The sequence below is a fragment of the Mobula birostris genome, chromosome 9, assembly GCF_030028105.1.
Source record: "Mobula birostris isolate sMobBir1 chromosome 9, sMobBir1.hap1, whole genome shotgun sequence".
Taxonomy (NCBI): domain Eukaryota; kingdom Metazoa; phylum Chordata; class Chondrichthyes; order Myliobatiformes; family Myliobatidae; genus Mobula; species Mobula birostris.
The window spans coordinates 75,844,643-75,869,212 of NC_092378.1; the positions used below are offsets into that span (position 1 = coordinate 75,844,643).

The following is a 24,570-nucleotide window of genomic DNA, read 5'->3' on the forward strand; positions in this document are numbered from 1 at the left end:
GATGCTGCCTAGTTTAGAGGGCATGTGCCATCTTGAGAGGTTGAATAAACTTGGGCTGTTTTCTCTGGAGTGGCGAGTCTGAGGGGCAATGTGATAGAGGTTTATAAGACTATGAGAGGCACAGATAAGAGTGGATAGAGAATATCTGTTTCCCAGGTCTGAAAATGCTTAATGCCAGAAGGCATGCACTGAAGGTGTGAGGGGATAGGTTCAAGGGCAATGTGAGAGGTAAGTTTTTTACTCAGAGAGTCATAGGTGCCTGGAATGCATTGCCTGGTATGGTGGTAGAGGCTTTTAAGAGACATTTGGATAGGCACACAGATGTAAGGAAGATTGAGGGATATGAACATGGTGTAGGTTGGAGGGATTAGTGTTTGGGTGTTTGTGTTTTGCTTTTTAGCTAGTTCAGCACAACATTGAGGGCCAAGTGACCTTTTCCTGTGCTGTACTATTCTATGTTCTATTTTTCACTTTTTTTGCATTAATTTATTTTTTTTTACTGTGACTGAATTGGATTGAGGTCTGAACTCTGACTTGGCTACTCCAAAGCATTAACTTTGTTGTCTCTAAGCCATTCCCATGTAGCTTTGGCTTTATGTTTGGGGTTATTATCTTGCTGGAAAACAAATCCTTGTCCAAGGTGCAGTTCTCTTGCAGACTGCATCAGGTTTTCCTCCAGGATTTCCTTGTATTTTGCTCATTCATTTTACCCTCTACCTTCACAAGTCCTCCAGGGACTGCTGTAATGAAGCACCCCCACAGCATGATGCAGTCACCACCATGCTTCACAGTTGGGATGGTGTGCTTTTGATAATGTGTGGTGTTTGGCTTGCACCAAATATAGCATTTATTCTAATGGCCAAAAGCTCAATTTGGGTTTCATAAGACCATAGAACCTTCTTCCAGCTGACTTTAGAGTCTCCCACATGCCTTCTGGCAATTGCTCACTGAGATTTTGTGTGAGATTTTTCAACAGTGGCTTTCTCTTTGCCACTCTCCCATAAAGCTATGACAGGTGAAGCACCCAGGTAACATTTGTTGTATGTGCAGTCTCTCCCATCTCGGCACTGAATATTGTAATTCCTCCAGAGTTGTCATAGATCTCTTGGTGTCTTCCCTCACTAGTCTCCTTCTTGTATGGTCACTCAGTTTTTGAGGACAGCCTGCTCTAGTCAGGCTTACAGCTGTGCCATATTTTTTCCATTTCTTGACTAAACTGTACTCAATGACTTGGAAATTTTCTTGTATCCATCTCCTGACTTGTGATTTTCAATAACCTTTTCGCAGAGTTGCTTGGAGTATTCTTTTTGCTTCATGATGTAGTTTTTGCCAGGATACTGACTCACCAGCAGTTGGACCTTCCAGATACAGGTGTATTTTTACTACAATCAATTGAAACACCTGACTGCACACCGTGATCTCCATTTAACTAATTATGTGACTTCTAAAACCAATTGGCTGATTTGGGGTGCCATATTAAAGAGGGTGAATACTTGTGCAATAAAATATATTGTCTTTTATATTTGTAAATAATTTAGATCACTTTGTAGAGATCTGTTTTCACTTTGACACGAAAGAGTCTTTTTCTTTTTTCAGTGTCAAAAAAAGCCAAAATAAATCCACTGTGATTCAATGTAAAACAATGAAACATGAAAACTTCCAGGAGGAGTGAATACTTCATATAGGCACTATATATTAGGAATTTGCTGCAGTGTCTGGATCAGTGTGTGAAATGCAACAAAAATAACAACGTTCAATAGTCCTAACTGAGTCCTGGTGAAGGATCTCGGCCCTTCCTATGGATATTGTCTGACCTGCCAAGTTCCTTTTGTGTGTTACTCTGGGTTCCCAATATCTGCAGAATCTCTTGTGTATAGCATTCACAAGAGATTCAAAAAAAATTTTTAAAAATATATAATAACTAATGTTAAAGCATGGATATGAAAAAAATGTGCATAAATTGATAAATACCAGCATGCATTTACAATGTAAACAGCTTTATAAAAAGTGGTTTGAAGTATTTGCAGTGCAGTGATGGGGGTAATGGAGAGAGATGAGTGGGGAGGGTAATGAGAACCTGTGGGGAAAAACTTTCAGATGGTGTGAAGTTTTTGTTTTAATAGCCCCATAGCACTTTCCAGAAGGGACCTTTTGGAAAAAGCAGTTTGCTAGGAGGGTAGTGTCTGCAATGATTTTTCTGCCCACTTCGATGTATTTGGACACATACAAGTCCTGCAGTGATGGTAGACTGCAGCCGAAGGTCAAGTACTAAATAATTAGTGAGTTGCTATTGGGTTTATAGTAGATGGTTCCGTGAGGCAAGTAAGTGTTCAGGTCTCAAAGGTTGGGGCAAGGGTGATCAGAGTGCCCAGGTGAATGATTGAATCTGTGCTCAAAGTGAAGAAAAAGTCACTAATTTGGTTCCTCGCACTTCCCAAAAACTGCTTCTTGTCCAACATGTGCTTCCAATTCTATTCTTGTCACTTGTGATATTGAAGAAAAATGAGTATTCTTTGTGGCTGTCACTCAATATATGGCGAACTGTCAGGTCAGCAGTTTACTATCACTGCAGGATTTCTATGCATATTCATAATGCTACTTAAATTATAAATACATGCTGGTATTTATGTATCGATGCACATTCTAACTTTATTTTTATATAATTCTTTAATTCTGTATCATTTTTGATCGCTGTTGTTTTTGTTGCATGCCATACCCTGTCCAGCACCCCACAGCAAATTCCCAATACACAATATGGTAAATAAAGTTGATCCTTGAAACTTGATATTAGCTGTAATCAGATGAAGCTTCAGACACCTTTTACATGGTCCCACTTGCCACCAAAACCATCTTTAACCTGCTCTCTTCTCTTGTTTTGTAAGGATCAGTGTCATATTGTGGCAAATTATTATAAACACAAGAGATTCTGCAGATGCTTGAAATCCAGAGCAACACACACACACACACACACACACACACACACACACACACACAAAATGCTGGAGGAACTCAGCAGGTAATGCTACATCTATGGAGAGGAATAAACAGTCAACATTTTGGTATTGGCCTGGAACATCGACTGTTTATCCCTCTCCATAGATGCTGCCTGACATGTTGAATTCCTCCAGAACTTTGTGTGGCAAATTATTGACCTTTTTCCTCCTCAGAGTTCACCTATACGAAGAATTCAGTGAGGGCTGCTGGAACATGGTTTGTCCAGCAAAGTTAGAACTCAAAGAGAGAGATTTTCAGTGCATCAGTCCAGATTGGATCCCAGATTCACCCATTCACAGGGTTCTTTCAATTACATCAGTATAGCTGAGCTTGCAAGATAGAAAAAAATACCCGTATTTCCTCCGCTCAGTTGCTAGTAGGTATTCATCAGTGTACAAGTCTGTCTTAAAGTCATACAGCAGAGAGAAACCCATTGGTCAACTGAGCCCATCAAACACCGATTACACTAATCCCTTTATACTATCTGCACACTCTGCTACTCGACTAGGCAGCAGGAGCAGTTCCAGTGGTTAACTAACCTAACAACCCCAATGTCTTTGGAATGTGGGAGGAAAACTGTAGAGTTCAAAGGAAACCTACGGAGTCACAGGGAAAAGTTTGCAGATTCCATACAGATGGCACCAGAGTTTGGGATTGAACCCAGGTCACAGGAATAGTGAGCAGCAACTCTTCTGGCTATATCACTGTCCTGGCTTGTCCTTTCAAGATTCTAGATACAAGATTGTTTATTGTCATTTATCAGTGTACAAGTGTAAAGGAGAAAGAAATAATTGTTACCCCGCATCCTATTTAGTAATAAAAACACAATAAGCATAAAGAGCACCAAAAACACAGTAAATATTAGTGTGAGATTAGTTTATACACATAGGCTGATTGTATGTATATAGAGTAATGTTAGGTCCAGGAGCATCTGTACATAAGGTGACTGAGAGGAAATGATGAAGTAGTGCTGGTGGGGTGGGTTAGTGGGTAAAGGTGTTGATCAGCCTGATGGCTTAGAGGGAGAGAACTGTTTTTGAGTCTGGTGGTCCTGGCATGGATGCTGTGTAGCCTCTTCCCTGTTGGGAGCAGGGTGGATGGGTTCCTTCATGATATTGCTGGCCCTTTCCCAGCACCTTTCTGTGAATATCTTCTTGATGGTGTGCAGGTTGGTGCTGGTGATGCACTGGCTGTTTTAATTGGAAAAATGAAAAAATAAAATTAAAAATGTTATTTATCTTCTTTTTTTTACTAATATCACCTATCTCTTCATCTGTTGCAGGAGCTAATGTCCCAAGAAGCCAGGGTAATTGTTCAGGAAAGGAAGACATCCCTGAATGAGCAGCTGAATGTGATCCAGAGCTACATACAAAGATTGCGATTCCTGGCAGATGAGGTATAGTATCATGAGGAATAAAGACAATAAGATTGAAAGAGTACAGAGAAAATTTACAAGAACACAAGGACCTGACTTATAGGGAAAGACTGAATAGGTTTGGACTTTATTCCCTGGAGCATAGGAGAATGAGGGAGATGTGATAGAGGTATACAAAATTACGAGGGATATAGAGAGGGTAAATGCAAGCAGGCTTTTACCACTGAGATTGGGTGAGACTACAGCTAGAAGTTATAGGATAAGGGTGAAAGGTGAAATGTTGAAAGGGAACATGAGGGGGATCTTCTTCACTCAGAGTGTGGAATGAGCTGCCAGCGTAAGTGGTGGATGTAGGTTCAATTTCCACATGGAAGAGTAGTTCAGACAAGTACATGGAAGGGAGGAGTACGGAGGGCTATGGTCCAGATGCAGGTCAGTGGCACTAGTCAGAATAACAGTTTGGCACAAGTGGGTGGGTGAAGGGTCTGGTTCTGTGTTGTAGTGCTCTGATTTTATGACTCGAGTTTTTGGCTGGGGAACTGGGTTGCAAAATGTCACATCATGAAAATTTCTGTCAGCAAATAATGGAAAATCAGAGGCCTTTGAGGACTCAAGAGCTTTCTGGTCTTTGATTTTCCTTCAGGATTTTCCCTATGTCTTTTGCTTGTGTAAGTATGACCAAAGGACTCAATCTACTCCCAACCAATGGAAAGAAGCTGTCACTCGATACAGCATTACTGACAATCAGGCTCAGAAAAAGCCCTCAGCTGCGTGTTCCCTGATAACTCCCTGGCATCAAAGGCTACAGGGCAAAGGCAGGAAAATAGTGCTGAGAGAACACACAGACACACACCTCTACTTGCACTCCATCAGGATGCTCCAGGCATCCACCACCTCTGTGTAAAAGAAACCACCTCTGCCATCACCCCTATACTTTCCTCCCATCAATTTAAAATTATGCTCCCTCATATTAGCCATTTCCTCCCTGGGAAAAAGCCTCCAGCTGTCCATTCAAACTATGCCTTTTATCATCTTGTACACACCTATTAAGTTACATCTCATCTCCTTTACTACAAAAAGAAAAAGCCCTTAGCTTGATCAATCTATCCTCAGGACCCCAGATCTAGCAACAAGGATGCTGCTGGGTCTGGAAGACCTGAATTATAAGGAAAGATTGAATAGGTTAGGACTTTATTTCTTACATAGAAGATTGAGAAGGGATTTGATAGAGTTATACATAATTATGATGTATATAGAAAGAGTAAATGAAAACATGCTTTTTCCACCGAGTTGGGTGGGTTAAGAGTGAAAGGTGAAAAGCGTGAGAACGTGCAGTACTCAGGCAGGACAGATTAGAGGGCTTGTCTACTGAGTCCTCATGGGTGGAGCTGAGAAACAGGAAAAGTATGGCCACGTTAGTGGGATTGTATTACAGACCACCCAATAGTCAACGAGACTTGGAAGAGCAAATCTGCAGAGAGATAGCAGGCAACTGCAGGAAACATAAAGTTATGGTGGTAGGGGATTTTAATTTTCTATACATTGATTGGGACTCCCATACTGTTAGGGGTATAGATGGTTTAGAGTTTGTAAAATGTGTTCAGGAAAGTTTTCTAAATCAATATATAGAGGGACCAACTAGAGGGGATGCAATATTGGATCTCCTGTTAGGAAACGAATTAGGGCAAGTGACAGAAGTCTGTGTAGGGGAGCACTTTGGTTCCAGTGATCATAACACCATTAGTTTCAATTTGATCATGGACAAGGATAGATCTGGTCCTAGGGTTGAGGTTCTGAACTGGAAGAAGGCCAAATTTGAAGAAATGAGAAAGGATCTAAAAAGCGTGGATTGGGACAGGTTGTTCTCTGGCAAAGATGTGATCAGTGGGTGGGAAGCCTTCAAAGGGGAAATTTTTAGAGTGCAGAGTTTGTATGTTCCTGTCAGGATTAAAGGCAAATTGAATAGGAATAAGGAACCTTGGTTCTCAAGGGATATTGCAACTCTGATAAAGAAGAAGAGGAAGTTGTATGAAATGTATAGGAAACAGGGAGTAAATCAGGTGCTTGAGGAGTATAAGAAGTGCAAGAAAATACTTAAGAAAGTAATCAGGAGGGCTAAAAGAAGACATGAGGTTGCCTTGGCTGTCAAAGTGAAGGATAATCCAAAGAGCTTTTACAGGTATATTAAGAGCAAAAGGATTGTAAGGGATAAAATTGGTCCTCTTGAAGATCAGAGTGGTCGGCTACGTGCGGAACCAAAGGAAATGGGGGAGATCTTAAATAGGTTTTTTGCATCTGTATTTACTAAGGAAACTGGCATGAAGTCTATGGAATTGAGGGAATGAAGTAGTGAGATCATGGAAACTGTACAGATTGAAAAGGAGGAGGTTCTTGCTGTCTTGAGGAAAATTAAAGTGGATAAATCCCCGGGACCTGACAGAGTGTTCCCTCGGACCTTGAAGGAGACTAGTGTTGAAATTGCGGAGGCCCTGGCAGAAATATTTAAAATGTCACCGTCTATGGGTGAGGTGCCAGAGGATTGGAGAGCGGCTCATGTTGTTCCGTTGTTCAAAAAAGGATCGAAAAGTAATCCGTGAAATTATAGGCCGGTGAGTTTAACATCTGTAGTAGGTAAGTTATTGGAGGGAGTACTAAGAGATAGAATATACAAGCATTTGGATAGACAGGGACTTATTAGGGAGAGTCAACATGGCTTTGTGCGTAGTAGGTCATGTTTGACCAATCTATTGGAGTTTTTCGAGGAGGTTACCAGGAAAGTGGATGAAGGGAAGGCAGTGGATATTGTCTACATGGATTTCAGTAAGGCCTTTGACAAGGTCCCGCATGGGAGGTTAGTTAGGAAAACTCAGTCGCTAGGTATACATGGAGAGGTGGTAAATTGGATTAGACATTGGCTCGATGGTGGAAGCCAAAGAGTGGTGGTAGAGAATTGCTTCTCTGAGTGGAGGCCTGTGACTAGTGGTGTGCCACAGGGATCAGTGCTGGGTCCATTGTTATTTGTCATCTATATCAATGATCTGGATGATAATGTGGTAAATTGGATCAGCAAATTTGCTGATGATACAAAGATTGGAGGTGTAGTAGACAGTGAGGAAGATTTTCAGAGCCTGCAGAGGGACTTGGACCAGCTGGAAGAATGGGCTGAAAAATGGCAGATGGAGTTTAATACAGACAAGTGTGAGGTATTGCACGTTGGAAGGACAAACCAAGGTAGAACATACAGGGTTAATGGTAAGGCACTGAGGAGTGCAGTAGAACAGAGGGATCTGGGAATACAGATACAAAATTCCCTAAAAGTATCGTCACAGGTAGATAGGGTCGTAAAGAGAGCTTTTGGTACATTGGCCTTTATTAATCAAAGTATTGAGTATAAGAGCTGGAATGTTATGATGAGGTTGTATAAGGCATTGGTGAGGCCGAATCTGGAGTATTGTGTTCAGTTTTGGTCACCAAATTACAGGAAGGATATAAATAAGGTTGAAAGAGTGCAGAAAAGGTTTACAAGGATGTTGCCAGGACTTGAGAAACTCAGTTACAGAGAAAGGTTGAATAGGTTAGGACTTTATTCCCTGGAGCGTAGAAGAATGAGGGGAGATTTGATAGAGGTATATAAAATTATGATGGGTATAGATAGAGTGAATGCAAGCAGGCTTTTTCCACTGAGGCAAGGGGAGAAAAAAACAGAGGACATGGGTTAAGGGTGAGGGGGGAAAAGTTTAAAGGGAACATTAGCGGGGGCTTCTTCACACAGAGAGTGGTGGGACTATGGAATGAGCTGCCAGGTGAGGTGGTAAATGCAGGTTCTTTTTTAACATTTAAGAATAAATTGGATAGATACATGGATGGGAGGTGTATGGAGGGATATGGTCCATGTGCAGGTCAGTGGGACTAGGCAGTAAATGGTTCGGCACAGCCAAGAAGGGCCAAAAGGCCTGTTTCTGTGCTGTAGTTTCTATGGTTTCTATGAGGGGAAACTTATTCAATCAGAGGGTAGTGAGAATGTGGAACGAGCTGCCAGCACAAGTGATACTGCAAGCTCAATTTCAATGTTTAACAGAAGTTCGAGAGGTGTATGGAGGACTATAGTCCCAGCGCAGGTTGATGCGAGTAGGCATTTTAAATAGTTCAGCACAGACTTGATGGACCGAAGGGCCTACTTCTGTGCTGAACTTTTCTATGACTCTATCCTCATAAGACATGTTCTCTAATCCAGGCAGCATCCTGGTAAAACTGTCTGCACCCTCTCTAAAGGTTCCACATGCTTCATATAATGAGGCAACTAGAACTGAACACAATATTCCAAGTGTCCTCACACCTGGGTTTTATAGAACTGCAGCATTTTCATGGCTCTTTTAAACCTATGACCTTTTGATTTCAATGCTCACAGCATGCTCTGCCCTCTGCCAACCTATCTAAGTCTAATTCTACTCTTGAACACGCATTTATTACTGCAATAAAAACAATTATGCCATTCTCTTTCCTCTTGTTGCTTGTGCCTGAGCTTAAATTTTGATGCTTTGTGAATGGAACCCCAATTCCTCTGAATACTAACACCTTTTACTCCCTTACATTTCTATTTTCTTCACATTAGCACACATTTTTCCACATTCATATGCCATTAGTTCTGCAGATTTCCTTCATCAGTCTGTAATTCCCTGAAGCTTCTCGGCACCCTTTCACTCAGCAAACAAGGTCTTACACATTGGTATACACTCAATGGTCACTTCACCTGTACAATTGCACGATAATGCAAGTATCTAATCAGACAATCATGTGGCAACAACTCAATGCATAAAAGCATGCAAACTTGATCAGAAAGTTCAGTTGTTGTTCGAACCAAACATCAGAATGGGGAGGAAATGTGATCTCGAGACTTTGATCGTGGAGTGATTATTGATGGCAGATGGGATGGTTTGAGAAGCTCAGAAACTGCTGATCTCCTGGGATGTTCACACACTACAGACCCTAGCAAGAAATAAAAACACACACACACAAATAAATCCAGAGAGTGGCAGTTCTGTGTGTGAAAATGCCTTTTTAACGAGAGAGGTCAGAGGAGAATGACCAGACTGGCTCAATCTGACAGGAACGTGACAGTACTCAAATAGCCACATTCTAATAGTGGTATGCAGAAGAGCATCTTTGATTGCACAGCATGTCAAATCTTGAAGTGGATGAACCACAGAGGCAGAAGACCATGAGCATATACTCAGTGGCCACTTTATTAGGTATCTATTGAAGTGCCTATTGAGTATGTACTCCACATTCATGACATCGATAGGTGCTGTCATGCTGTTCCCTAACTGGTTGTCACTTCTAATCAAAACTATGCTTGTACTTAAAAATTAAAATATAAAGATTGAAATGTTCCTTTTGAACTTCTGATGTCATGATTAGACACTAAATAAATACAATCATTTACATTTATACCTCAGGAATGCACATAAAAGTAATTTTGATTAGTGATTTGCGCCAAAGATAATTGCATTTAATAAATTGAATTTCACCATTTTCTGACAATTGTGTGCAATTGGGATCATCAAATTGTGATTGTTTGAATGAATGCCAATCTGCATCATGAACCCCATGGTGAAATGTGTTTTGTTCTGAGGGATTTGTACATAGATCACCAAGTATAGTCCTATCACCAAACCACTATGCTGGTTTGAATCTGGACTTCAGTCTCTATTACTGATGTCAACACCAATGCTGGAGGCTATTGAGGTATCCATAGCAACACACCCCACGATTCTCTCTAATCAAATAGATGTGCAGTCCAAAAACATCCTTGAGGAAGAAAACTTGGAGCTAAAAATAGATCAAAATATAGAAAATTGTAATAAAATATATTCATACCATGAAAGGAATTTGCAGCAGAAACATTTAAAAATGGGCCAGTAATTTGTATTTTTTTTTTACAATTTCAGCCACAACATACCATCCCGGATGTGTTTATTTGGATGCTCAGCAGTAACAAGAAAGTTGCATATGCTCGGATTCCAGCTAAAGACATCCTGTTTTCCGAGAAAGAGAACGAGAAAGGAAAGGATTGTGGAAAAATTAAAACGGTCTTTCTGAAAGTATGCATTTCTTTTGTTCTATAAGTATTTTAAACATTGAAATGAAGAAGGATTAGTTGATGCTGTACAGTATAGAAATATATGTAGATACCTTCTTTGTAAGTTTTTTTTTCTTCAAGGTTTTGTGCTGAGGAAATTTTACCTCACAAATCTGAATGAACACTTGATTAGTAAGAAAATTGATGAAGATAAGGCCATAAAACCAAAAGACATAGGAGCAGAATTAGGCCTTTTAGCCCATCAAGTCTGCTCCACCATTCAATCATGGCTGATCCTTTTTTCCCCTCTTCACCCCCACTCCCTGGCCTTCTCCCCATAACCTTTGATGCCATGTCCAATCATGAACCCATCAATCTCTGCCTTAAATACATTCAATGACCTTGCCTCCACAGCTGCCTGTGGTAATAAATTCTACAGATACACCACACTCTGGCTAAAGAAATTTCTCCACATCTCAGTTTTAAATGGATGCCCCTCTATCCTGACACTGTGCCCTCTTGTCTTAGATTCTCCCACCATGGGAAACATCCTTTACACATCTCTGTCCAGGCCTTTCAACATTTGAAAGGTTTCAATAAGATTCCCCCTCATCCTTCTAAATTCTAGCAAGTATGAACCCAGAACCAACAAATGTTCCTCTTATGATAACCCTTTCATTCCCAGAATCATTCCTGTGAACCTACTCTAAACCCTCTCCAATGCCAGCACAATGATGGGTGGTTGCCGTTGAGCAGATTTCATTCTGAGTCCTCTGCACTCTGGTTCAGCAGACTTAGTGAGCATGTTCATGGCTAGGGAGAACAGTGTCACTGAGATAGTGCACCCTGTGATGATGCCGATCTCCACCTTGTGCCAGGTTGATGTAATTGCTCCTGAAGAGACCCTCATCCTGAATTTGTTGTAATAATCTGCAGTAAGGTCTCTGATTCTGCTGGGGACGTGATATTTCGTCAGTGTGAGCTGCACCAGCTTGTGCGTTGCCAGGTTGAGCCACAACACTGACAGGTTGCCCTTGTTCTCTCTGGCCTCCCTGATGAGCTGTGTCACCACACCGGTATGCTCCAGACAGCCTGGCATCCCTGAAGTGCCACCCTTCTGGACTGATGTATCAATATAGGTGTTCTTTGCTAGGTAGGTGCACAGCCGGTTAGAAATGGCACTGAAGAAGATCTTCGCCTCGACACACAGCAGGGAGATGATGCGGAACTGGTCTACCTGGGTGGCGTTTTCCTCTTTCAGGATCCACACCCTTTCAGCCACTCTCTACTGTTCTGGGATCTTCCCCCTTCTCCAGAAGATTCTCAGGATCATCCACAGACGCAGCAGGAGTTTGGGGCAATTCTTGTACATTTTGTACGAGGTGTTGCTTGGTCCTGGAGCCGAGCTTGCCCTTGCTTTGTGGATGATGCCTCTGACTTCCTTTAGTTGCAGCTCTGGCATGTCGAACTGCACATCTGGTTCAGGTGGGTCTATTAGGATGTTGCACACTCCCAACTCCTGCTCTCTTTCAGGATCATTATATATCTTCTTCAGATGTTGGTCTATGTCTTCCTGCTAACAGGCCAGTTTCCCACTGTGCTTCTCCCCCAGCAACTCCTTGGTGAACTTGAAGGGGATGGAGATAAAGCAGCACGTTTTCACGACACCGCCTCCGATGTCACTCTGCCTGGCGGAGGACCCTGATCTTCTTTCGTAGTATGCACATCAGCTGGCCCAAGTCAATCCTCTCCTCTTCTCCCTCCTTCTTGTATTGGGACTTCAGTGCTTTCATCCCCTGCCTGATGTTGTGAATCCTCAACGCTCTTTGGTTCTTTGAGTAAGATGTTTTGGAGCCTTCCTTCTCCTCTTCTCCGAACCATTCAGCTGCGATGCTGACAATGATTGTTGTCATGGCTTGCAGCTTCCTATCAACCCCTCCCTTCACCGTTGCCTCCAGAATTTGATTGACATCTTCATCAAACTGCTTCCACAGTGAAGTCATGTTAGCTGCAGGCCACTTGATTCGCCTCCTGTTAGACTTCATGTTCAAGGGATAACATGTTTATAGGTGATTATATAAATATATACAGTATATTTATAGAGAGAAGTGAAACTATAAGAGCAATTTTACGGCTTAATCCAATAAGAAAAATTGTTGAATGAACTCAGCCACAATTAACCTGCCAAATCATCCTGTTTCTACCCTCACTGGTGCGTGGCATAGGCAGCAATCCAGAAATTACTACCTGCGAGGTCCTGCTTCTCAGCTTTCTACTCAGCTCTCTAAATTCTCTTTTCAGGACCTCTTTGCTTTTCCTTCCTATGTCATTGGTACCAATATGTACCCAGACATCTAGCTGCTCTCCCTCCCTCTCCAAAATGTTGTGGATGGGATCCGAGATGTCGCTGACCTTGAACCTGGGAGGCGACATGCCATTCAGGTGTCCTGTTCAGGTCCACAGCATCTCCTGTCTGTTCCTCTGACTATTTGAACTTAAGTTTCTCCCTTGAGGAAACCATGCTGACTTGGATATTAGGCCTTGGTACTGTGTATAAGGGATGCCATATCATGTAGCAAATGTACAAGATGTGGTCAGAGCATACTTGGAATAGTGTGTTCAGTTCTGGTCACTACAATACTAGAAGAGATTTGTCACAGGTAGAAAGAGAGCAGAAAGGGATTTGCCAGAATGTTGCCTGGAATGGAGGGCTTTAGTTAAAAGTTGAAATTGGACAGACTGGGATTATTTTCACTCTAGTTCAGAAGACTGAGTGGCTACATTATATAGGCTTGCAAAATTATGAGGGCATTGACAAGGTAGATGGTTGCAGTTTTAAACACAAGGTAACGTGCCAAAATGACTACTACCATCATTAAGAGGCTGATCATTGCACACATTAACTCCACCTTCACTCCCTTGCCACTGGAAGAGGTCTATGGCAGATACTCTCTCCCTTGCCCTACACACATCACGGGACCATTTGGATAGTAAAGGCACCTACATTAGACTATTATTCATTGACCACAGCTCTGCTTCCAATTCTATAATTACATCAAACTCCTCCCTAAACTCCTAGGGCTTCAACATCTCCCTTTGAACTGTATCCTTGACGTTTGACTAACAATCTCCAATCAGTAAGATAGACAACAAAACCTTCACCGCAATTATTCTCAACCCTGGTGACCCAGAAGGGTCTGTCCTTTTCACTCCATATCCACACATGGCTGTGTGGCCAGATTCTGTTCTAACTCCATCTACAAGTTTACAAATGATACAGTGAGCCATATCTCAAAAGCAAAGAGTCTGAAATAGACAGCTTAGTGACATGGTGTCATGACAATAACCTTTCCCTCAATGTCAACAAAACTAAAGAGTCTGTCATTGGGTTCAGGGGGTAGGGGGCACATGCTCCTGTTTTCTGGTAAAGTGGATTGAGAGCTTCAGGTTCCTAGGTGTGAACATCACCAATAGTCTGTCCTGGTCCAAGCACATTGATGCCACGGCCAAGAAAGCTCACCAACATCTCTACTTCTTCAGAAGGCTAAAGAAATTTGACATCTCCCCACCAACCCTTACCGATTTTACTGATGCACTATGGAAAACCTCCCATTCCTGTGCACCTAGCTTGATATGGCAACTGTTCTGCCCATGACTACAAGACACTGCAGAGTGCGGTACATCGCAGAATTCAGAGAATATAGAGGAAAGTCTATGCATAGGTCTCACTGCCTAGGTAAAGCAGCCAGCATGATCAAAGACCCTACCCAATCTGCACACTCTCTCTTTGCGCTGCTCCTGTTGAGCAGAAGATACAAGTGTTACCAGGTTCAGATAGGGCTCGTGTGGAGTGAGAGACACTGAAGCAAGCCGATGCTTCACAGACTTTAATACGAACAGTGTTAACGGGAAAATAAAATAAACGCTAAGCTGAATAGGGCCATTAACTAAAACTCTCAAACGAGAAACGAGGCCTACACTGCAGCTGAAAAGAAAATCTAAACATTAAACAAATACCGCTAGTCTTCAGAGCCGGTTGGCTCAAAAGTCCAATTTCTCAGGGAAGGTCGAAAGCAAACAGGCAGTGAAGCATTGCTGTGCTCTGTCCAAGCCTCGAAAAGTATGGAGTTAAATAATGTCACGATTAAATAATTAGCTGACACGTGCAAATTCACAAGCGCAATTGCCTTATCTACCTTGCTGCCGAATCCGTGGTTGTGACGGGGCCCCCCTTTCTAGGTGCAGCCCCTGAGATGCCATAGACCTGTGTCCACTGGAAGTCCCGGATCAGCGACTTGACAAAGATGCCGGGATCCAAGTATGTTCTTCTGGGCCATACCCTTCCCAGTCCACAAGGTACTGGATCCTATCATGTACCCGGCGAGATGCCAGGAGGTGCCGCACAGTATAGACAAGGGAACCATCTACCAGGTGGGGAGGAGGGGGAGGTAGGGCGACTGGGACCAGGGGAGAGGTAGTAACCAGCTTGAGCTGCTAAACATGGAATACTGGGCGGATCCTCACTGATGCTGGTAGACGCAATATATAGGACACCTTGTTGACAGCCTTTTCCAGTACAAACGGTCCCACGTAGCACAGTGCCAATTTCCGGTTCTCAACTTTCAGGGGGAGGATCCTGATGCCAATCAGATCTCCTCTCCTGGCTTGAATGGCCTTACCTGTCGACGGAGCCGATCAGCCTGCCGGGAATGTTGTCTTTGGGTGCGCAGCAGAGAAGCCCTGGCTCATCTCCAGGTGCGCTTGTAGCGCTGGATCAGCTGTTCGGCAGCAGGAACTCCTGCATCGCTCTCCTGATCAGGGAAGAGCGGGGGCTGGAATTCCTTCTGGCATTCAAAGGGAGACATACCAGTGGAGGACGACTGGAGGTTATTGTGGGCGACCTCTGCCCAAACCAATTGGGAGCTCCAGGATGTGGGGTTGGAAGAGGCAAGACAGCACAGGGTTGTCTCCAACTCCTGGTTCACTCTCTCAGTGTGGCCATTAGATTGGGGGTGGAAGCCAGACAAGAGACTGGCCATGGCTCCTACAAGGGAGCAGAAAGCCTTCCAAAAGCAGGGAGTGAACCGTGGACCACGATCAGACTCTATGTCTTGAGGAAAACCATGGAGGTTGAACACATGTTGAACCATGAGTGTGGCAGTCTCACGAGCCGATGGGAGCTGGGGAGGGCAATGAAGTGGGCAGCCTTGGAAAATCGATCCACAATGACCAAAATGGTGGTGTGTCCATTAGACAGGGGCAGACCAGTGATGAAATCTACTGAGAGGTGGGACCAGGGGCGGTGGGGCACAGGCAGTGGACATAACAAACCCGCAGGACACTGGAATAGTGTCTTGTCCCGAGCACAGGTGGGACAGGCAGATACAACGTCGTGGACATCCTGGGACATAGGTGGCCACCAAAATCGTCTCTTTATAAACTCCTGAGTCCATTGAATTCCTCGATGTCCAGCCAGATGGAAGGAGTGACCCCATTCCAACACTTTGGAATGCACCGCAGCAGGGAAAAACAGCCGGCTGGGAGGACCCCATCCAGGCCTGGATCTGACTGCTGGGCGGCCCTCACCTCTGCCTCGATTCCCCAGATCACCGGAGCAGTGATACACGAGCGAGGAAGAATGGACTCTAGTTCGCCATTGTCCTCAGATCCGTCGAACTGCCCAGAGAGAGCATCAGCCTTTGTATTCTGGCTGGGGGACGATAAGTGAGGATGAAATTGAACTGTGTGAAGAAGAGAACCCACTGGGCTTGACAAGAGTTGAGTCTCTTAGCATCCTGAATATAGGAGAGGTTCTTGTGATTTGTCCAGACCAAGAATGGATGCTCTGTCCCCTCCAGCCAGTGTCGCCATTCCTCCAGGGCCTCCTTGACAGCCAGAAGCTCCCGGTTCCCAACGTCATAATTCCTCTTCGCTGGAGTCAAGCGATGGGAAAGAAAAGCACAAGGGTGCAGCCGGCTATCCACAGACGAGCGCTGAGAGAGACCAGCTCCAATGCCTATATCGGATGCATCCACCTCAACAATGAATGGCTGAGATGGGTCTGGGTGCTGCAGCAGCGGGGCAGTGGTTAAACGTCGCTTTAGCTCTGAAAATGCGTGTACGGCACCATCCGTCCAGTGGAATTCTGCCGCAGTCTTCTTGGTGAGTGTTTTAATTGGAGCCGTGATAGAGCCAAAATTCCGGATGAAGCGGCAATAAAAGTTTCCAAACCCCTTGAAGTGCCATATCCGTTTGACTGTAGACGAGTTAGGCCACTCTGCCTGAACTTTACTAGGGTCCATTTGAACACTGGATGGGGTAAGTATATAGCCCAAAAACGACACCCGGTCTTTATGGAATTCACATTTTTCAGGCTTGGCATACAGATTATTTTCAAGAAGACGTCTGAGTCTTCTCCGGACATGCTGGACATGCTCCTGATGTGAGCAGGAGTAGATAAGGAAGTCATCAAAGTACACAAACACAAAGATGTTCAACATGTCCCTGAGCACATCTTTCACCAAGGCCTGGAACACAGCGACTCTCACTTTCACAGGCAAATTCACAGGCGCAATTGTTGTATCTACCTCGCTGCAGAATCCGTGGTTGTGACAACAAGAGTCTGAAAGCATGTATCATAAGATCATGAGATATAGGAGCAGAATTAGGCCATTTTGCCCATTGAATCTGCTCCACTATTTCATCATGACTGATCCATTTCCCTCTCAGCCACAATCTCTTGCCTTTTCCCCAGATCCCTTCATATTATATTAGATTAGATTAGATTATGAGGACACTCAGTCCTCGTTTATTGTTATTTAGAAATGCATGCATTAAGAAATGATACAATGTTCCTCCAGAGTGGTATCACAAAAGAAACAGGTCAAACCAAAGACTAACACTGACAAGACCACATAATTATAACATATAGTTACAGCAGTGCAAAGCAATACCATAATTTGATAAAGAGCCGACCATAGGCACGGTAAAAAAAAGTCTCAAAGTTTCGATTGACTCCCAATAGTCCCAATAGCAGGTAGCAAAAAGCAGAAACTATCCCTGCCATAAACCTCCAGGCGCTGACAACTGCCGATGCATTGGAAGCACCCGACCACAGCCGACTCTGATCCATCGGAAAACTTTGAGCCTCCGACCAGCCTTCCGACACCGAGCACTGAGCACCATCTCTGCCGAGCGCTTTGACCCTGCCCCGGCCGCTGAGCAACAAGCAAAGCCGAGGACTCGGGGCCTTCTCCTCTGGAGATTCTGGATCGCACAGTAGCAGTGGCAGAGAAGAAGGCATTTCAGAAGTTTCTCCAGATGTTCCTCCGTGCTCTCATGTCTGTTTCCATCAAATCAGGATTGTGCACGGCACCCTACTTGACAGATAACAGATATCTTTCACCGGAGTGGCCGCTGTGCACTGTGTTGCGCTGCCATCTTCTCCACACTCTGACCAATTAAGAATCTATCAACCTATGCCTTAAATAATCCTCGTGACTTGGCCTCCACAGCCATGTGACAATGTATTCTGCAGTTTCACCACTCTCTGGCTAAAGAAATCCCTCCTCATCTCCATTCTGAATGATGTCCCTCTATTCTGAGGCTGTGTCCTGTGCTCTTAGACTCCCTCACCATGGAAAGCATCCTTTCCACTTCCAATCTCTCAAGATCTTTCAACATTCAATATGTTTCAATGAGATCCTTCCTCATTCTTCTGAATGCCAGTGAGTACAGGCCCAGAGCCATCAAACGCTCCTCATATGATAAGCCTTTCAATCCTGGAATTATTTTCGTGAATATCCTTTGAACCCTCTCCAATACCAACACATCCTTTCCTAGATAAGGGGCCCAAAGCTACTCACAATGCCCTGTATTCTATCTGCCACTTCTTTGGCCATTCTCTTAATCTGTCTAATTCCCTATTTAGTGTCTCTGCTTCCTCAAAACTACCTTTGCCTCCATCTATCTTCCTATCATCTGTAAACCTGGCTACAAAGCATCAATTCTGTCATCCAAATCAGTGACATATGACATAAAAAGAAATGATCCCAACTCAGACCTCCGTAGAACACCACTCATCACCGACAGACAACTAGAAAGGCTCCTTTTATTCCCACTCTTTGCCTCCTGCCAAATAACCAAAGTTATATCCATGCTAGTATCTTCCTATAATACCATGGACTCTTAGGTTGTTAAGCAGCCTCATGTGTGGCACCTTGTTAAAGGCCTTCTGAAAGTCCAAGGACACAACATCCACTGTTTCTCCTTTGTTTATCCTGCTTGATATTCCTTCAAAGAATTCCAACAGATTTGTCAGCCAAGATTTTCCCTTAAGGAAACCATGCTGACTTCGGCCTATATGATCATGTGCCTCCAAGTACTCCGAAACCGCATCCTTAACAATTGTCTCCGACATCTTCCCAACCACTAATTTGCCTATAATTTCCTTTCTACTACTTTCCTCCCTTCTTGATGAGTTGAGTGCTATTTGCAATTTTTCAATCCTCCAGAACCATGCCAGAATCCATTGATTTTTGAAAGATCATTACTAATGCCTCCACAATCTCTTCAGCCACCTCTTTCAGAACCCTGGGGCGTAAATCATCTGGTCCAGGTGACTTCTGCCATCATTTACTTCTGTACCTGACATTCTCAAACTTCCAGCATCAGGCTCAAGGAGCTTCTATCCCATGTAGTTCCCAAGTATAAGATAGAGTTTTGACCTCACATTCTGCCTTATTTTCCACCTGCAAATGCAATTTCTCCATTAGTGTAACATTTTAATCTACAATCTTTATTACTTTTACTTTACACTACCACTGAATGATATGCAAACATATGATTTTATTGTACTTCAGTACATGCGACAATAATAAACCAATTTATCAAATTAGACTTGGGCTTGTAGGAACAGGGGAGGGTCATTCAAAACCCTTGAGCCAACTATGGTCAATCTCTACCTTAGCTCTATGTCCCACTTTTTTCCTAAATCTATTAGTTTTAAAGATTTCCATTGATTCCACATCAACAGCCTATTGGAAAAGTGGGTTTGTATTTTCTATTATCTTTTGTCGGGTGTATTGTAGATATGTAACCACATTTGATTGTGATTGGCATCAGAACATTGCACTCTTTCCTCTGTATTTTAAGAAAAATAATATTCATCAAACAACCTTATATTATTTTTGAGTGGATTTCCTTATATTCTTTATATCAGAGGTTGAATTGTATTGAATTGCTGTGCACATTAACCTAGACGAAAGTTGCTTCATTTGGTGGTATACATTTACATAATTGAAATGATGATAAATTTGAACTTGAAATTGAATTTGAACTTGTGGTCCATGTGAATTAAGAATTCCAATGGAAAATCCTTGGATTTAAAATTGTATAAGGCAGCAAGGTGCCATTGATCTGGAACAGAATTCAAACATGAACTATGCATGTTAATGCATTCCCCACTCAACACTGAGGGGATTTAGCAAAATTCTGGAGGTACTCAGCAGATTAAGCAGCATGTGAGGAAGCTCAGGGATAGTCACCATGCTGTATCAAGTCTGAGAATGAAAAGGGAAGATAGAACATAGAACATAGAACTTTATAGCACAGTACAGGCCCTTCGGCCCACAATGTTGTACAGACCTTTTCACCTACTCTAAGATTAATCTAACCATTCCTTCATACATAGCCCTCCATTTTTCTATTATCCATTTGCCTCTCTAAGAGTTTCTTAAATGCCCCTAATGAATCTGCCTCTACCTCCACTCCTGGCATTGTGCCCCATCCACCCACCACTTTCTGTGTAAAAAACTGACTCTGACCCCCCCCCCCATACTTTCCTCCAGTCAACATTAAATGATGCCCCCTAGTATTAGCCATTTCTGCTTTGAGAAAAAGACTATAGCTGTCCACTCAATCTATGCTTCACCATCTCTATTAAGTCACCTCTCATCCTCGTTCACTCCAGAGAGAGAGGGAGGAGTGTGGCAGGAGTTGTCAAATGATAGATTTGGTGAGGAGGGATTGATGGACAAATGGAACTTGGTGTGGGGGTGGGAGAGGTTGACCTAGCAACAGTAGCTAGGAGATGATTGGTGGAGATGACCAAGGACTAGGTTACAGAATCTGGTAAGAAAAGAAGGTGATGAGGGGAGTCTAATAAGAAAGGGATGTGGTAACTTCTGTGGTTTGCAATGTCTGTATATTTTGATTTTTAATATATGAATATTCTTTTAAGTTGCCAGGGAAGCATATCATGGGCTGGACCATACAAGCAAAAGTGGACTTATATCTGTGGTTGGGTCCGATGAGACATGCAGATAATATTTTGGAAAACTTACCCAGTGGATTTGAACCAGAAGTGCCAACTTCAGGCACTGGCCTTCAAATTTCCCCACCCCTCAGTATTCTTTACAAAGGTAAGTGTGATGCTGAGTAATTCCATTACCGGTCATTCCAAATTCTGATCTACATTATGTAAAGATGTAGTTACTATATATATTTTTAGATTATGAGGACACTCAGTCCTCGTTTATTGTCATTTAGAAATAAATGCATTAAGAAATGATACAAAGTTCCTCCAGAGTGATATCACAAAGAAACAGGACAAACCAAAGACTAACACTGACAAGACCACATAATTATAACATAGAGTTACAGCAGTGAAAAGCAATACCATAATTTGATAAAGAGCCGACCATGGGCACGGTAAAAAAAAGTCTCAAAGTTCCGATTGACTCCCGATAGTCCCGATAGCAGGTGGCAAAAAGGAGAAACTCTCCCTGCCATAAACCTCCAGGAGCTGACAACTGCCGATGCATTGGAAGTACCCGACCACAGCCGACTCTGAGTCCATCTGAAAACTTCAAGCCATCGACCAGGCCTCCGACACCAAACACTGAGCACCAACTCTGCCGAGCACTTCGACCCTGCCCCGGCCACTGAGCAACAAGCAAAGCCGAGGACTCGGGGCCTTCTCCTCTGGAGATTCTAGATCACACAGTAGCAGCGGCAGCGAAGAAGGCATTTCAGAAATTTCTCCAGATGCTCCTCTGTGCTGTTACATCTGTCTCCATCAAATCAGGATTGTGCACGGCACCTTACTTGACAGATAACAGGAGAGGGCATACAAGGAAGCAAAAATTAGTGGGAAGACAGAGGATTGGGAAGTTTTTAAAACCTTACAAAAGGAAACTAAGAAGGTCATTAAGAGAGAAAAGATTAACTATGAAAGGAAGCTAGCAAATAACATCAAAGAGGATACTAAAAGCTTTTTCAAGTATATAAAGAGTAAAAGACAGGTGAGAGTAGATATAGGACCGATAGAAAATGATGCTGGAGAAATTGTAATGGGAGATAAGGAGATGGCGGAGGAACTGAATGAGTATTTTGCATCAGTCTTCACTGAGGAAGACATCAGCAGTATACCGGACACTCAAGGGTGGCAGGGAAGAGAAATGTCCGCAGTCACAATTACGGCAGAGAAAGTACTCAGGAAGCTGAATAGTCTGAAGGTAGATAAATCTCCCGGACCAGATGGAATGCACCCTCGTGTTCTGAAGGAAGTAGCGGTAGAGATTGCAGAGGCATTAGCAATGCTCTTTCAAAAGTTGATAGATTCTGCCATAGTTCCAGAGGACTGGAAGATTGCAAATGTCACTCGGCTATTTAAGATGGGGGCAAGGAAGCAAAAAGGAAATTATAAACCTGTTAGCTTGACATCGGTGGTTGGGAAGTTGTTGGAGTCAATTGTCAAGGATGAGGTTACAAAGTACCTGGAGGCATATGACAAGATAGGCAGAACTCAGCATGGGTTCCTTAAAGGAAAATCCTGCCTGACAAACCTATTACAATTTCTTGAGGAAATTACAAGTAGGCTAGACAAGGGAGATGCAGTAGATGTTGTACATTTGGATTTTCAGAAGGCCTTTGACAAGGTGCCACACATGAGGATACTTAACAAGATAAGAGCCCATGGAATTACAGGAAAGTTACATACGTGGATAGAGCATTGGCTGATTGGCAGGAAACAGAGAGTGGGAATAAAGGGATCTTATTCTGGTTGGCTGCTGGTTACCAGTGGTGCTCCACAGGAGTCCGTGTTGGGGCCGCTTCTTTTTACATTGTACATCAACGATTTGGATTATGGAATAGATGGTTTTGTGGCTAAGTTTGCTGACGATATGAAGATAGGTGGAGGGGCCGGTAGTGCTGAGGAAACAGAGAGTCTGCAGAGAGACTTGGATAGATTGGAAGAATGGGCAAAGAAGTGGCAAATGAAATACAATGTTGGAAAGTGTATGGTTATGCACTTTGGCAGAAGAAATAAATGGGCAGACTATTATTTAAATGGGGAGAAAATTCAAAGTTCTGAGATGCAACGGGATTTGGGAGTCCTCGTGCAGTATACTCTTAAGGTTAATCTCCAGGTTGAGTCAGTGGTGAAGAAGACAAATGCAACGTTGGCATTCATTTCTAGAGGAATAGAGTATAGGAGCAGGGATGTGATGTTGAGGCTCTATAAGGCACTGGTGAGACCTCACTTGGAATACTGTGGACAGTTTTGGTCTCCTTATTTAAGAAAGGATGTGCTGACGTTGGAGAGGGTACAGTGAAGATTTACCAGAATGGTTCCGGGAAGGAGCGGGTTAACATATGAGGAACGTTTGTCTGCTCTTGGACTGTATTCCTTGGAGTTTAGAAGAATGAGGGGAGACCTCATAGAAACATTTTGAATGTTGAAAGGTATGGACAGAGTGGATGTGGCAAAGTTGTTTCCCATGATGGGGGAGTCTAATACGAGAGGGCATGACTTAAGGATTGAAGGGCGCCCATTCAGAACAGAAATGCAAAGAAATATTTTTAGTCAGAGGGTGGTGAATCCATGGAATTTGTTGCCACGGGCAGCAGTGGAGGCCAAGTCATTGGGTGTATTTAAGGCAGAGATTGATACGTATCTGAGTAGCCAGGGCATCAAAGGTTATGGTGAGAAGGCAGGGCAGTGGGACTAAATGGGAGAATGGATCAGCTCATGATAAAATGGTGGAGCAGACTCGATGGGCCGAATGGCCGACTTCTGCTCCTTTGTCTTATGGTCTTATAACAGATATCACTCACCGGAGTGGCTGCTGTACGTTGCGTCGCACCGCCATCTACTCCTCCTCCTTTAAAGTCAAAATCAAAGTAAATTATTATCAAAGTATGTATATGTCACCATATGAAATTCATTTGCTTGCAGACATTTACAGGAAGATAAGCACAACAGAAATTATGAAATTTTGTACATAAAGACTAATAAATAACCAATGTGGAAAAGAAGACAAATTGTGTAAATAAAAATAATTAATTAATAAATAAACAAACAGTTTCAATAAATAAATGATACCGAGAACAAGAGTTGTAGAGATCTTGAAAGTGAGTCTATAGTTTGTGGAATCAGTTCAGAGTTGTGAGTGAAGTTATCCACGCCATTCAGGAGCCTGATGGTTGTAGGGTAATAAATGTTCCTGAATCTGGTAGCGTGGGACCTAAGGCTCCTCTATCTCTGGCCTAATGGTAGTAACAAGAAAACAGCATGGCCAAGATGCTGGGGTCCTTGATACTGGATTCTGTTTTCTTGTTCAATAGTTGGGAGGGAATGGGTTATATCCACCACTTTCTGTAGTCTTTTCCGTTCCAGGGAATTTCTGTTCCTATGGAAGTTTGTCAAAATTTTAGATGGCATATTGAATATACCCAGTGGCACAAATCCATAGTTTCCTGAAAGCGACACCACAGAGTGGTGAAGAAGGCGTATGCCTTGTCTGCCTTCATAAGTTATGGCAGAGAATCTAGAAGTTGGGAAACTGTCTTACAAATTGTCAGAACCACATTTGGAGTATTGTGTGCAATTCTGATTGCTACACTATGTGAAGAGGTGACAGAAATGATTGTGAGAGACAGATAAGGTAGGTAGTCAAAATCTTTTCTCCATGAGATGGGTATTATAAAAAGGGCACAAGGTTAAAATGAGAGAGAATGATCCCTGCTCTTTCTGATGTACGTAAATGATATGGATGAGGAAGTGGAAGAATAGGTTAGTAAGTTTGCAGAAGACACAAATGCTGTTGGAGCTATGGAT

At 43.0% G+C, this 24,570-nt stretch overlaps 1 protein-coding gene across 1 annotated transcript in view; it reads left to right on the plus strand.

The window, feature by feature from the left end:
* The window catches only part of fer1l6 (fer-1 like family member 6), a 311,731-nt gene that overhangs the window by 124,156 nt on the left and 163,005 nt on the right, over window positions 1-24,570 (plus strand). The window contains exons 16-18 of the mRNA XM_072267285.1: window positions 4,277-4,390; window positions 10,318-10,470; window positions 20,689-20,869. Of these exons, the coding sequence (XP_072123386.1) occupies window positions 4,277-4,390; window positions 10,318-10,470; window positions 20,689-20,869 (448 nt within the window). The remainder of the gene's footprint in view (window positions 1-4,276; window positions 4,391-10,317; window positions 10,471-20,688; window positions 20,870-24,570) is intronic.